The sequence below is a fragment of the Anastrepha ludens genome, chromosome 4, assembly GCF_028408465.1.
Source record: "Anastrepha ludens isolate Willacy chromosome 4, idAnaLude1.1, whole genome shotgun sequence".
Taxonomy (NCBI): domain Eukaryota; kingdom Metazoa; phylum Arthropoda; class Insecta; order Diptera; family Tephritidae; genus Anastrepha; species Anastrepha ludens.
Window position 1 is genome coordinate 73,405,154 of NC_071500.1, and position 12,518 is coordinate 73,417,671.

Consider the following 12,518-nt stretch of genomic DNA (forward strand, 5'->3'; position numbering starts at 1 on the left):
ACAGAAACTAAGCAACAATAAAAGCAATGGATTTCTCCCGGTGAATTTGCTCCAAAGAAGGCGAAGACAGTCCTATTGAACGGAAAAGGTCATGCGACGATTTTTTGGGAGGCAAACTGCGTCATCTTGGTGGATCTTTCAGAAAAAGGAAGAACGATCACTGGATAATACAACAGTGAGTTAGTGGATCGCTTTCACAAAACATTTAAGAAGACACGGCCGCATTTGGAGTTGTTGCCGTCGAACTGCATGAATTGCGTTATGCGGCATTCATTCAAGCAGAACTCTTTCAACACGGTGCCGTTTTCCGTTAATGTATAGAGAAGTCATTGGAAGGAACGCATGGAATTTTTTGGGATACTCATATTGCCCACGTTATCACTACATAATATAAAACAAAGCCGCTTTTTCTGTCCCTATGTCCCCGTATACGCTTAAATCTTTAAAACTACGCAACGGATTTTGATGCGGTTTTTTTTTTAAGATAGATTGATTGAAGAGGAAGGTTTATATCTATATAATGTGAAGAAATATATAAAGGGGGCGTGGCAATCGGTCAAAATGTGGCAAAAAAACATAATTTTTTTTGTTTTCACGGCCATAAATCATAAACGAATCAACCAATTAAAATGAAACTTTCTTAGAGTTTAACTTTGAAATATTTACTTTCGTTCTGCATCAAAAAAAAAATTGATATATTTGTTATTTAACCAAAATTGTTTAAACAAAAGCAGCTCTTTTTCCAAAAAAAGCTGTTTGTGTGTTTGTTCGCTGTCAACCGAATGAAGCAACAGGCGTTAAGCGATAATCTCACCACACCTCATTAATGTTGAATTACATCGTATGGTGACGTATGTATGTATGTATTTACGAATCGCTACATATGTATCTATGTATGTACTGAATTCCATGTAATTATATGTACATACAATTTTACAGCGAAATAAAACGTTATTTTCACGTTCTATATTAGTAAATCGCACATAATTAAAATACAGTTTTTGAATAGTTTTCATTGATTCGGAGCGCGTTTAGTTTGCTAACGATTCCATATAATAACATTTTTTGTCATTTACTTTTTACGACAACTAATAGCTTATTTTCGAAGCGATTTCAACAAATAGGTACAACATTAATCCTTATCCAATTAAATACCTTAAATACATTGTTGTTTTCATATAGATCTATGTATATGGCTCTTTACAGCATATAATTAAAAACAATATTTTTCAAGATATTGCATCAGTAATTAGAAATTGAGATCTACCGGAAAAATTGCGTTAGCTGTTGCGTCATCCGGCATTGCCGCTACTCTTTTGGAAGGAGGCCGAACCGCACACTCTACATTCAAGCTCCCGCTGAAAATCGCCACCGATGATGATAACAGCGTCTGTAGTGTTTCTAGACAGAGCAATACAGGAAAATTGATGCGTGACTGCTCATTAATAGTCTGGGACGAAGCTACCATGTCAAACAAGACGTCTGTGGAAGCACTGGATAGGACAATGCGCGATTTGCGCAACAAAAATGCACCTATGGGTGGATGTACAATTCTGTTCTCAGGGGATTTCCGTCAAATCCTACCAGTTGTGACTCGAGGAACACGTGCTGACGAAATAAATGCTTCGCTAAAAAGATCCCACCTTTGGTCGCATGTCAATAAATTAGATCTTAAAACTAATATGAGGGTTTCGTCATCTTCACGTGAGAACAGGCTATTTCCAGAGATGCTGCTAAAAGTTGGCAATGGAGAATTAACACAAAGTGAGGGAAGGATTAACCTAGAAAACCTTTGTGTTTTGATAGACAACATCCAACAGTTAGTCAACAATGTCTATCCTGACATTGATAACATAAGTTATAAGACAATATCTTGGTTTAAAGAAAGAGCTATTCTGTCACCAACTAACGAACAAGTAGATAAAATAAATAACTGATTATTTCAAAGATTGATGCGCCGACGAAAATATACTACTCGGTCGATACTGTCTGGACTCCCTCCTCACAAAATGGAGCTGAAAATAGGTTGTCCTGTTATTTTATTAAGAAACCTAAGTCCACCTAAACTTTTCAATGGCACGCGTTTGCTGGTAAAATCACTGAAAACTTTCATAATAGAGTGCACAATACTGACAGGATGTGGTACCGGAGAAGATGTATTGATTCCCCGAATCCCTCTGATACCATCGGATCTACCATTCCAATTTAAACGCTTACAATTTCCGGTAAAGACATCTTTTGCAATGACCATTAATAAATCTCAGGGACAAACTTTCAACGTTGCAGGCTTAGATTTGAGTGTTGACTGTTTTTCACATGGCCAACTGTATGTCGCTCTTTCAAGAGTAACCTCTAGAGAAAACATGTTTGTATTGTCTAATGACAAGAAGGTTATGAACGTTGTATATAAAGACATTCTGTAATATAGTAATTGTTGTAAAAATAAAATAAATACATATGTAAATGCGGGCCACGGGCAGTAATGAATAAGCCAAAACTACTGGATCGATTTTAATCATTTTTTCAGTGAGTGACATAGGGTATCTATTTTATACCCGTGCGAAGCTGGGCGGGTTGCTAGTATACTATAGAAGGCTGATGCATGGGCATCATCTGGCTAAATGACAGTCCAGAGTATTGTATACAAATGCGAGGAAGCATTTTGCCGAGAGTAAGCCCGAAAAAAAATCAGTAATGGATTTCAAACGTAATAGTGTGATTGCATTATATTTGTCTGGAAAATCACAACCAGCGATTGTTCGTTAGCTCGAGCCCCTTAAAGTAAATAAAGTTTTTGTTTATCGCACCATTACTCGTCAGAATGATATATGTAGTTAACATCGCGAAACGTTATTGAGGTGGTCATCAAAAGACTGCAACAACACGTGAAATGGTTCAAAAGTGAAGAAGCGACTTGAGGGAAATCCCGACGAAATGCCAATCAAATGGGGAAAGAATTGAAAATATCTGAACCTAGCATCCGCCGAATACTGAAAAATGATCTCAAAGTCAAGCCTTATAAGATCCAAAAGGCGCATGATCTCACACCAAAGCAGCAACAAGTCACACTAGAGAGAGTAAAGGAGTTGCTTCGCTTGGCCGAAAGCGGTCACTTTCCGAACATTGTGATTTCTGACGAGAACATTTTTAAAATTGAGCAACTCGTAAACTTCCAAAACGATAGGGTTTATTTGACCGACCGTTCATACGAGAATTTCAGTAATCGATTGGCCCCCAGGAGGCAGCACCCACCACAGGTAATGGTTTGGACCGTTGTAACGCCGCTGTAACCGCAGATGGGCGCTCTACAATCGTTTTATTCGAGCCTGGCGTGAAGATAAATGCGAAATATTATCGGGAGGATGCTTTGAAGCCATGGGCAAACAATCATTTCGGTGGCAGACCATGGACGTTTCAACATGACTCGGCACGGTCTCACAAAGCTCGAGTGAACCAAGAATGGCTCAACAACTTCATAACGTCCACGCAATGGCTCTCAAATTCAGCAGACGCGAATCTGATTGATTATTCTCTTTATCCCATTTCGGAGAGCAAGATCCCAACTAAAAGATTCACCAATTTCGAGACGCTGAAAAAAGTCTTTGCCCGCAAGCGAACCAAAATACCTACAAGTCACAATCGGGCAGCTTGCGATTCGTTTCTGGACCGTCTCAAGGCAAAAAGGGTGGTCATATCGAGCAAGAGTAAATTGATTCTTATTTTTGTATTATTTTCACACATTTTTTACTTTGAGTTTAATAAAAGTAATTTTTAAAATTAAATTTATGGACTTCATGTGCCGGACCCTGGAGAAAGAGCAAATCATCCGAAAATATACCAACTGTGTAATTAGTTAAAAATTTCGTTACAATATACAGTACAATTCCTCTTAACCGGTCACCTCGGGACTGCATACCTGGCCGGTTCCCGTTTTGGCCGGTTAATCCGAAGTGTGCTTGTATAATATATTGTATACATACATATAAAAAAATGGAGAAGATTTTTTACATATTTATGTATTTCATATTTACATATGTTAATGTGTTACATCAATAAAATATAAGTGTAATAATTATTTTTTGGAAAAGTCTGTGATTTTCTTCTGTTCTTTAACCTTCAGTGAATTTCTGAATGCGACATCCCTCCATTTTCTAATCACCAAAACGTTTAATGCTGTTGACTCATATTGCTGCTCAATGTATTTCAATGCAAAGCTTCATCGACGACCTCGCAAATCGGTTTTTTTTCTCGTACAACGGCTACCCAGATTTCTATCAGATTCCATTTTCGAGCAAAACTCCTCAATGGAACGCCTATCTCTTCGCCAGTCATTTACAGTGCTTTTTCCAACATTAAATTCTGCACATATTTTCGCTACGGATTCACCATTATCAATCCGCCTTAGCACTTTTAAACGTGTATCCATCGAAATCACAATTTGTTTGCGCTTTGCACTCATTGTTAAGGAAAGAACTATGTTATGTCCGTACCCACAGCAAAAACAAACCAAATTGATCAAAACGACAAACGACAAAATCCTATCTACCATCGTTTATAGTTTACTTCGCCGGGATCTCCCCGTAATATCGGGGGAATCCCAGCCGCATCGCCTCGCCGGTGAATTTCTTGGAAAACATTGCATTGCGCTCGGCTGTTGTAAACAGGCCGGTTAATCCGCCGACCGGTTAATGCGAAGCCGGTTAAGAGGAATTATACTGTAATTAAATTCCTTCCCCATACATATATGGGGAATGCTGCTGAAGTGACAGTCCTTAGCCGGATATAAATCCGGATCGTTCCGGTAACGTAGAACCGACTGTCGTGGGAACGCGAGGCCGATCTTTATTGGTTGCTTGATATTTTACAACTAAACTTACAAAGCAGTTTAATTCTAATACTAAGACTAGAAGCTAAGCCCCTGTTCTTATAACGTGACCGGTACTTTGTTGAGTGGGCGTTTTCCACGGGAACGGCAATCGTCATTTCAATGGCACCGCAAGAATTTTTCTTCAGCGAGAACACTCATTTACAGCCTATTGCTTTATGGTTTTGTGTTAAATCGACAAGATCCCATGTGTAATTATGAGCCAGAACCTGATACTCATATTATATTGCAGATTTTTACTGACCTCTTGATATCGCCTGTTCTATTGATATTGGCATCAAAACATCAGTTTCTTGCAATAAAGTAAAAAATGTTTCTGCATCGTCGGCCTGCCTTCTCGCCTTTCGTTAAAATTTTTGGACGCCCTCGGCCAAACTTCACTGAAGACAACTCAATAGAATCTGAACCCGCTTCTGGCGTTTAGTAATCACTTTCGTTACTAGTCGCTTTGGTTCTATCAGATTTAAATAAATCTGGTGACTCAACATTCATGGCTTTGTCAGCGCTGTTGTTCAAAATTGCGTATTCAATATTAACAACCTCTTTCGACCCATACATCTCGGCTTAAGTATCACATCGCATTTAGTCTTGTCGTAAAAACACCATGTTTTGGCAGTCTCACCTGTATACTCTTTCGCCATGATCTGGATTTTTTTTTATTTTGCGTTTTGTTAAGTACTACAGCGGTAGAGCCAGTAACTTTCAATTGGTTCACATCTGACTTCCTCCCCAACCGAACTTCATACGAAGTTGAATTAACTAGTACTCTTGTTAGAGACTGATTCCTTAGGTACGCTGCACATGCTATGTCTTCCGCCCAAAATACTTCATCCATACTTGAACTCACCTACATAGTTCGGACCATTTCTCCCAGCATTGAGTTAAATCCACAGCAACGTTTTTTTGTTGAACATTTAATTGTTTTTTTATACCATTACGTTTTAGAAAATATTCAAACTCAATATTCACATATTCCGTCCAGTTATCGCTCCTTAAAGTTTTCCTTACCGGTTGACATTCGATCATGCTAACACAATTTTTAAAAATGGCTAATACACTGTTTACGTTTAATAAAAAAAAAACGTGAACATATCTACTTTTGTCGTCAACCATAGTTACAAAATATTTTGCACCCCTAATGTAACATTTGTTAATTTAGCGGTAATAATAGGTGTGCAAAAGCTCCTGCAGTTCAGTTGTTTTTGTTTTTGAACCATTAAAAGGTTTCGTAGGCCACTTACTTTTCATACAATTTATACAGTTTTAGTTTCTGTAATTGAGTCAAACTTTACTCCACGAGCAAGTAGTGTACTTTGTAGTTATTTCAGATTTTGCAGATTTAGATGCCCGTAACGTGCATACCATTTCATCAGTTCAAATTTATGATAATTGTAGCACAAAAAATCCTTACTGGGTATCTCGTATACAAACAAATTCTTAAAAGGCAACAATCTGACTAATTCCTTTCCTTTGTACATAATAAGAGCACATTCTGTATGAAAGATTACTTATACATTGTAACCATTCGCAATAGCCTTTCCAACTGAAATAAAGTTGCATTGGAGCTCCGTCATATTTGGCACTTCTTTTGAAAGAAACTTATTTCCATTCAGGTTCCACACAACATTACCTCGACCACTGGATTGAAACATTTTCCACTGGCAATCTCGATTGCTTCATTATGTGACTCAAAGGTATTGAACATGTTACGATGCACACAGATGAGGGCTGAAGCGCCACTATCCAAACACATGCAAATTGGCTCAGACCATTATTGGTTGTAACAAAATCAGAGAACGAACATGTTCCTGAACGATTTCCACAATGAGTCTTAGCTTGAGTGTTTTCTCTATTATTATCTTTGCATTGCGCTGCGTAATGTACCTTTAGTTCACATTTAAAATTGTTATTTTTCATACACCATTTTAACCGTTATTGCATTTGCTATCATTGTAGTTGGTTTTGCACATTCGCGAAGTTGTGTTCATTATTTTCACAACTGGCACCTTCCTCAACGAGTTTGATTTTTAAAACATTTAACCTTGGAAGCTGGCACTGCAAAATTTTCGTAAGAGCTGGGTAGGCTGTCCAACAACATTATTGAATAAAGTTCTTCCTGAAAAGTGATATCATTTGCGGACAACTTATGAACTAGGTCCCTGAAAATCTGTATGTGTTGTTGAACATTAGAATATTTCTTCACATTGTTGATTTGGGGGGCGCTTATTGACAAAATTAACACTAACACTGATTTCATAAGTTCACCTAACGTCAATGTCCGTAACTCTTGGTGGATTAAGACACTTCGAATCAACCCACACCACGTGTCGTAATTGTTTCCTTCCAATTTATCAATGTTGTACATTGAGCTCACCATCTTTCACAAATTTATCGAACATTGTAGCTTTCAATAGATTAAAATCACTATTTTTTCCATAGAACAGGGCTGGACTCATAATCTGAATAATTGAAATGTTTATAAGCAAGTAAGTGTTTTATTCAAAGCTAATGTGGCATGAGAATATAATAGAAAGTACAGTGATGCATTTATGCGTATTTACGGTTAATGTACTTCCCACAATTAAACAGGTCTAAATATTTTTCCATATGAGGCACGCCCCACAAAAACATAATGCAACGCAAAATTTTCTCAAACCCATAATATGATGGGTACTTTTGGATGCCAGAATCAGCAGGCAAAAATATCTTGGAAGCCAATTCCTCATAAAAAAGTGAATTAAAAAAGCGTTGTGTAATACATTTATTTTCCTTAGGAATATTATCCATTATTCCATAAAGCCAGCAAAGCAATAAAATAAATTCATCGAACACTATACTACGTATATTAAACACAATTAAGTGTAAAGCTGTAACGTTTAAGTTTATTATCAAATTATGATTAACTTGGCAAATAGACGAAATCATTTGACATATTCATAATTTATGTTTTAAATACAAGCATTCCTTCTTATTGGTTTGATTCTTCAAATTTGGCTTACGAATATTTATGCTGTTGGAAACACTGGCTGTAACTAGAACATAAATTAAACATTTTGGTTCTTCCCCTTAAGTGGTTGACTTTAAGATATTCCCTTAAATATTTCTTGTCATGTCTATAACACCTCCAGGTCCGGGTAAGCTGCTAGGAACTCCCATTAAATAGCTATCTATTTGTCGTGCTGCCTGTCGTCCTTCGGTAATGGCCCAAACAACCAATGATTGACCTCTGCGGCAATCTAAAATTAAAACAAAATTTTACTTGTTTAGATTTATTTGAATTTAAAATATCTTTCTCATGTAGATACTTTTATAAATTAATGACAAAGTGAAATAAATATGTTAAAATGGGGTTGAAAATTTTCAAGCTTCTCCATTGTAATATGTACAATATACTTATAGATACATATGCACATATACTCAATACATATGTACATGTGTCGCTAGTTACATACGATTTCCCAATAAAGTAGTTTAACAAAGGGAAAACTTAATTTTTGAAATGAATTGATGCTTTATAAATGTATTTTTAATTAATTACTAGTACTAATAAGAATAAATAAAATATGAATATAATGAGTAAACCTGTTTAAACATTTCTAAAACATATCAGCCTATCATTTCAGCGTTTCAAAAAAATGTTTAACAAAAGCAAGTGGGGGAAATATGTATGTTCCACTTTTTTAAAAAAGGCAGTTAAAAAGTTAGTAGTTACAAAAACAAGGATAATTTTTTCCTGCACTTAAAAATCCTTTCCCAATGAAAGGAGGATAAAGATCCAACGGCTTCATTGGATGGGCCATGTCGTCCTAATGAATACAAACGCTCCGGTTCTCAAAGTAATCAATTCAGTACCAGCTGGTAGTAGCAGTGGAAGAGGAAGGCCTCCTTTGTGTTTAAAAGATCAGATGGAGAAGGGCATGGCTTCACTTGGTGTGTCGAACTGGCGCCGGTTAACACGAGGAAGGAACGACTGGCGCGCTTTGTTAAACGCGACCAAAATCGCTTAAGCGGTTATCGCACCAATTAATAAGAAAAAGAAGAATACGTTTAAGGCGATGATGAAGTTCAGTAGCATATGTGATAAGTATCTTGCACACAACGGATAATACAGTTGTGTACGGATAATACAGTCTGTCTAATGGAACAGTTCCGTTATAAAAAGATTTAAATACTGCTAAATAGGCGTATCCTTTTCGCAATACGCATTGTGCAATTTTTCAATTTTGCGATAAATTTAGAAAGCGTGCGTTGTTTTTACAAAATGTGTTCCAGGTATGAAAACCGATTTGAAGCAGTGTTTCTATGTGCACACTCTAAAGGTCTAAAAATGTCACGTACGTCTGCAACATAGTGTTTGAAGAAGTCGAAGACGTTCATAAATAAATGGGAGCAGCGTTATACCGAAGTTAAAAACGTTTCCGACTTGCTTGGACGAGGCTCCAAAATACCTCTCCAAAGCAGGATCAGAAGATCATTGATTTATTAGTGTCAAAGACAAATTTACCGTTGCGTGAAGCAGTTTTAAGGAAAAGTTTACATTTACAAATTCTGGAGAAAATTGAAACATGATTTGCTTGGACTAAAACAAATTCGGAACGGAATTGGGCAAACGTAATATTCACGGATGAATTTTCTTTTTGAGCGAATAGTTGCCTACGTCGTTCCGGGTATACTGCTGATAATCGGGCTGCTTCTCCGTAAAAGATGCGGCCGTTTATTTGTTTACCATCAATTTGAATGCAGATTTAATGAATAAAATTTACCAAAAGGCGATTACCTCCACAACACGTGCAGAAATTAACACAAAGTATAACGCGAAGATGTGAAACCATTATAGCTAATGATGACATGGTGAAAATATTTTTAGAAGTGTGCCCAAGTTCACACTGTTAACCAGCTCTCAGATGAGTGGGAAGAGATTTGAATAAAAAAGTGCATCAATTCTTTAAATGTAATCCGCAAGAAAATAAATCAATTTGTAATACTAAATATATATGCGACATTTAACTACAAAACACGCGGAAATTTATAAAGAATGGGACAATAACGAGGACACCGAAGTGCAACAATGTGAAAAAAAAGAAAAGTGACGTATCACTCGAGTGAAAATTTAATTGTTTCTTCAATATTAAAAACTGTCACCACCGATGGAAAACTATTTCTGTTCCTGGACAGTGAAGGATTTAAATAATGGATCCTATTTATGAATCACTTGGCATGAACCTAATAACGCTTAACGCTTTGTTAGTTATTAAGCTCAACTCGTAATAAATAACAAATATATATGTACGTATATAAATAAAAAAACAGCAAAATAATTGGAAATAAAATTAAATTACTCTTTAAAAAAAATGCATTTCTTTTTATCTACAAGGCAAATTAATGTGAAGACCGTTTGCATTGACTTTTTCAGTCGTTTGCTCACTTACCGAGTCTCATTTTGCGAACGTTAATCGTATCTCTCCTTCTGCGATGTTCTTAAAAGAGCGTCACACGAATGTCTGAACTCAATGCGCTCGAGAGAAAACAAAAACAAAAAGAAACGAAGTCTCTTGCTCAGAGCGAGAGCGAGTGTGTGTGCATTTGTTCGCAAACAGAGAGTAAAGAATAAAACGGTCAACATTTATTTGCATATTATGTTTCTAAGTTATGGCGGTCACACTTCTATGAGACAGCAGCATTGCCAACAACATGGTCAAACGCTCGAATGCGGGCTTTATCGGTACATCACATTAATGCAGATTCCGAGAGTAAACAAGAATAAGCCCCTAAATATATTGTATTTTGGAAGAGTAGCAAAAGCGGAAGGAAAGATACGATAAGAAACATCACAAGCTTCCCAACTATCAGGTCGGAGATTTGATTGTCATCGAGCATGTGCCTACAGCAACCGGGGACTTGCACTAAGTATATCGAGCTTCCAAAGGTCCGTATCTAGTCACAAAATTACTGGACTACGACAGTTGGATCGTATAAGATTCACATGAATCCCTGATACGCGCTAGTACCAGGGTTGGACGCCGATGACGATGCAAATGCGGATATTGACGGATACCTACTACCACATTCTTTCATACTCATTGTAATTAAAACATCCACTTGAATTCCTTTTGTTATAAAATAAACTCAATAAATTCATCTGTGACACTAGTAAAGTATCATAAGAGAAAAGCACCTATAAATATGGGTGCAGGGAAAAGAATCTTGAAGGCAGACGTATCCTTACTTGTACATTCCGAGTTAGAAATCATTTTTCCGGTTTTAACGAAATATGCTTTTAATTCAAGAGAACAGCATTTCTTTAATAGTGGCAAAAAGAGACGATGAGAAGCCAATATGAAAAACCTTGAATATTTAAAAAATCCCCATTATTATGCACATATATATATATATATATGTATATAAAGTATATATAATTGGCGCATACACCCGTTTTAGGTGGTTGGCCGAGCTCCTCCTCCTATTTCTGGCGCGCACCTTGATGTTGTTCCACAAATTAAGGCACCTACAGTTTTAGGTTAAATCCGAACGGCAGATATTTTTTATGAGGAGCTTTTTCACGCCAGAAATACACTCAGAGGTTTACCATTGCTGTCGAGGGTCAACAGCTATTAAAAACAACTTTTTCTATCATTTTGTGTGTCATTGCATAGAGATTCGAACCTACGCGCTTCCGAATGATAATAATGCACCAACCTATTCGGCTACGGCAGCCGAAAAACCTCAACTACACATAAATAAATGTTTGAAATAGTTCAGGTCTAGTGAATATAGTGGTATCCCATATTCGAAAATACATACTAATGCCATCTTTTATAAGTTATACACCCAATAAAACATATGTACATACTCGTTTGTGCAAATAAAACTTACCTCCAGCGGCGAATACTTTGGAGTTTGATGTCCCGAAAAGACCATTGCTGGATTTTATGTTTCCCCGAGCATCAAGGTCAAGGCCAATTTCACACGGTAAAGATTTTTCAGGACCCAAAAATCCCATTGCCAGCAAAACTAAATCCGCAGGGTAATTTTTCTCGCTACCTGGTACTTCAGACATTGACCATTGCCCACTAGATGTTTTATCCCATTTTACTTGAACTGTTTTCAAAGCTTTTATACTGCCCTCTTCTCCTATCAATTCTTTTGTTGTTGTGCAGTACTGACGAGGATCATTACCAAACTTCACGCGAACTTCCTCGTGTCCATAGTCAACTCTGTGTATTTAATGAAATCTATAAACGAGTGTTTCAAAATAATAATTATTTGCATACCTGAATACTTTAGGCCATTGTGGCCACGGGTTGTCAATGGCACGATGTTTAGGTGGTTCGGGTAAAATTTCAAAGGTGGTAATACTTTTAGCACCTTGTCGTAAAGCTGTTGCCATACAATCACAGCCGGTATCTCCGCCACCAATTATAATTACATGTTTGTCTTTAGCAGATATAATGTCATTTTTGCTACCAAGTTGTTTTTTTTGCTGGCCTTCCAGAAACTCCATAGCAAAGTGCACCCCGTTTAAATCTCTGTTGTTTAAATTTAAATCTCGTGGGGAGGTTGAACCAGTGGTAAGTAGCAACGCATCGTACCTTAGAAATTAAATTAAATGTAAAATCGCATAAAAAAAATCTCT

The 12,518-nt window shown here is 36.9% G+C and overlaps 1 protein-coding gene across 2 annotated transcripts in view; it reads right to left on the reverse strand.

The window, feature by feature from the left end:
• Window positions 1-7,745: 7,745 nt before the first annotated feature.
• LOC128859793 (uncharacterized) overlaps window positions 7,746-12,518 on the reverse strand; it is a 52,708-nt gene continuing 47,935 nt past the window's right edge. For both annotated transcript variants that reach the window (XM_054096877.1, XM_054096878.1), the window contains exons 14-16: window positions 12,157-12,474; window positions 11,759-12,099; window positions 7,746-8,121 (exon numbers count right to left, since the gene is read on the reverse strand). In XM_054096877.1, the coding sequence (XP_053952852.1) occupies window positions 7,979-8,121; window positions 11,759-12,099; window positions 12,157-12,474 (802 nt within the window). In that variant the 3' untranslated portion in view covers window positions 7,746-7,978. The remainder of the gene's footprint in view (window positions 8,122-11,758; window positions 12,100-12,156; window positions 12,475-12,518) is intronic.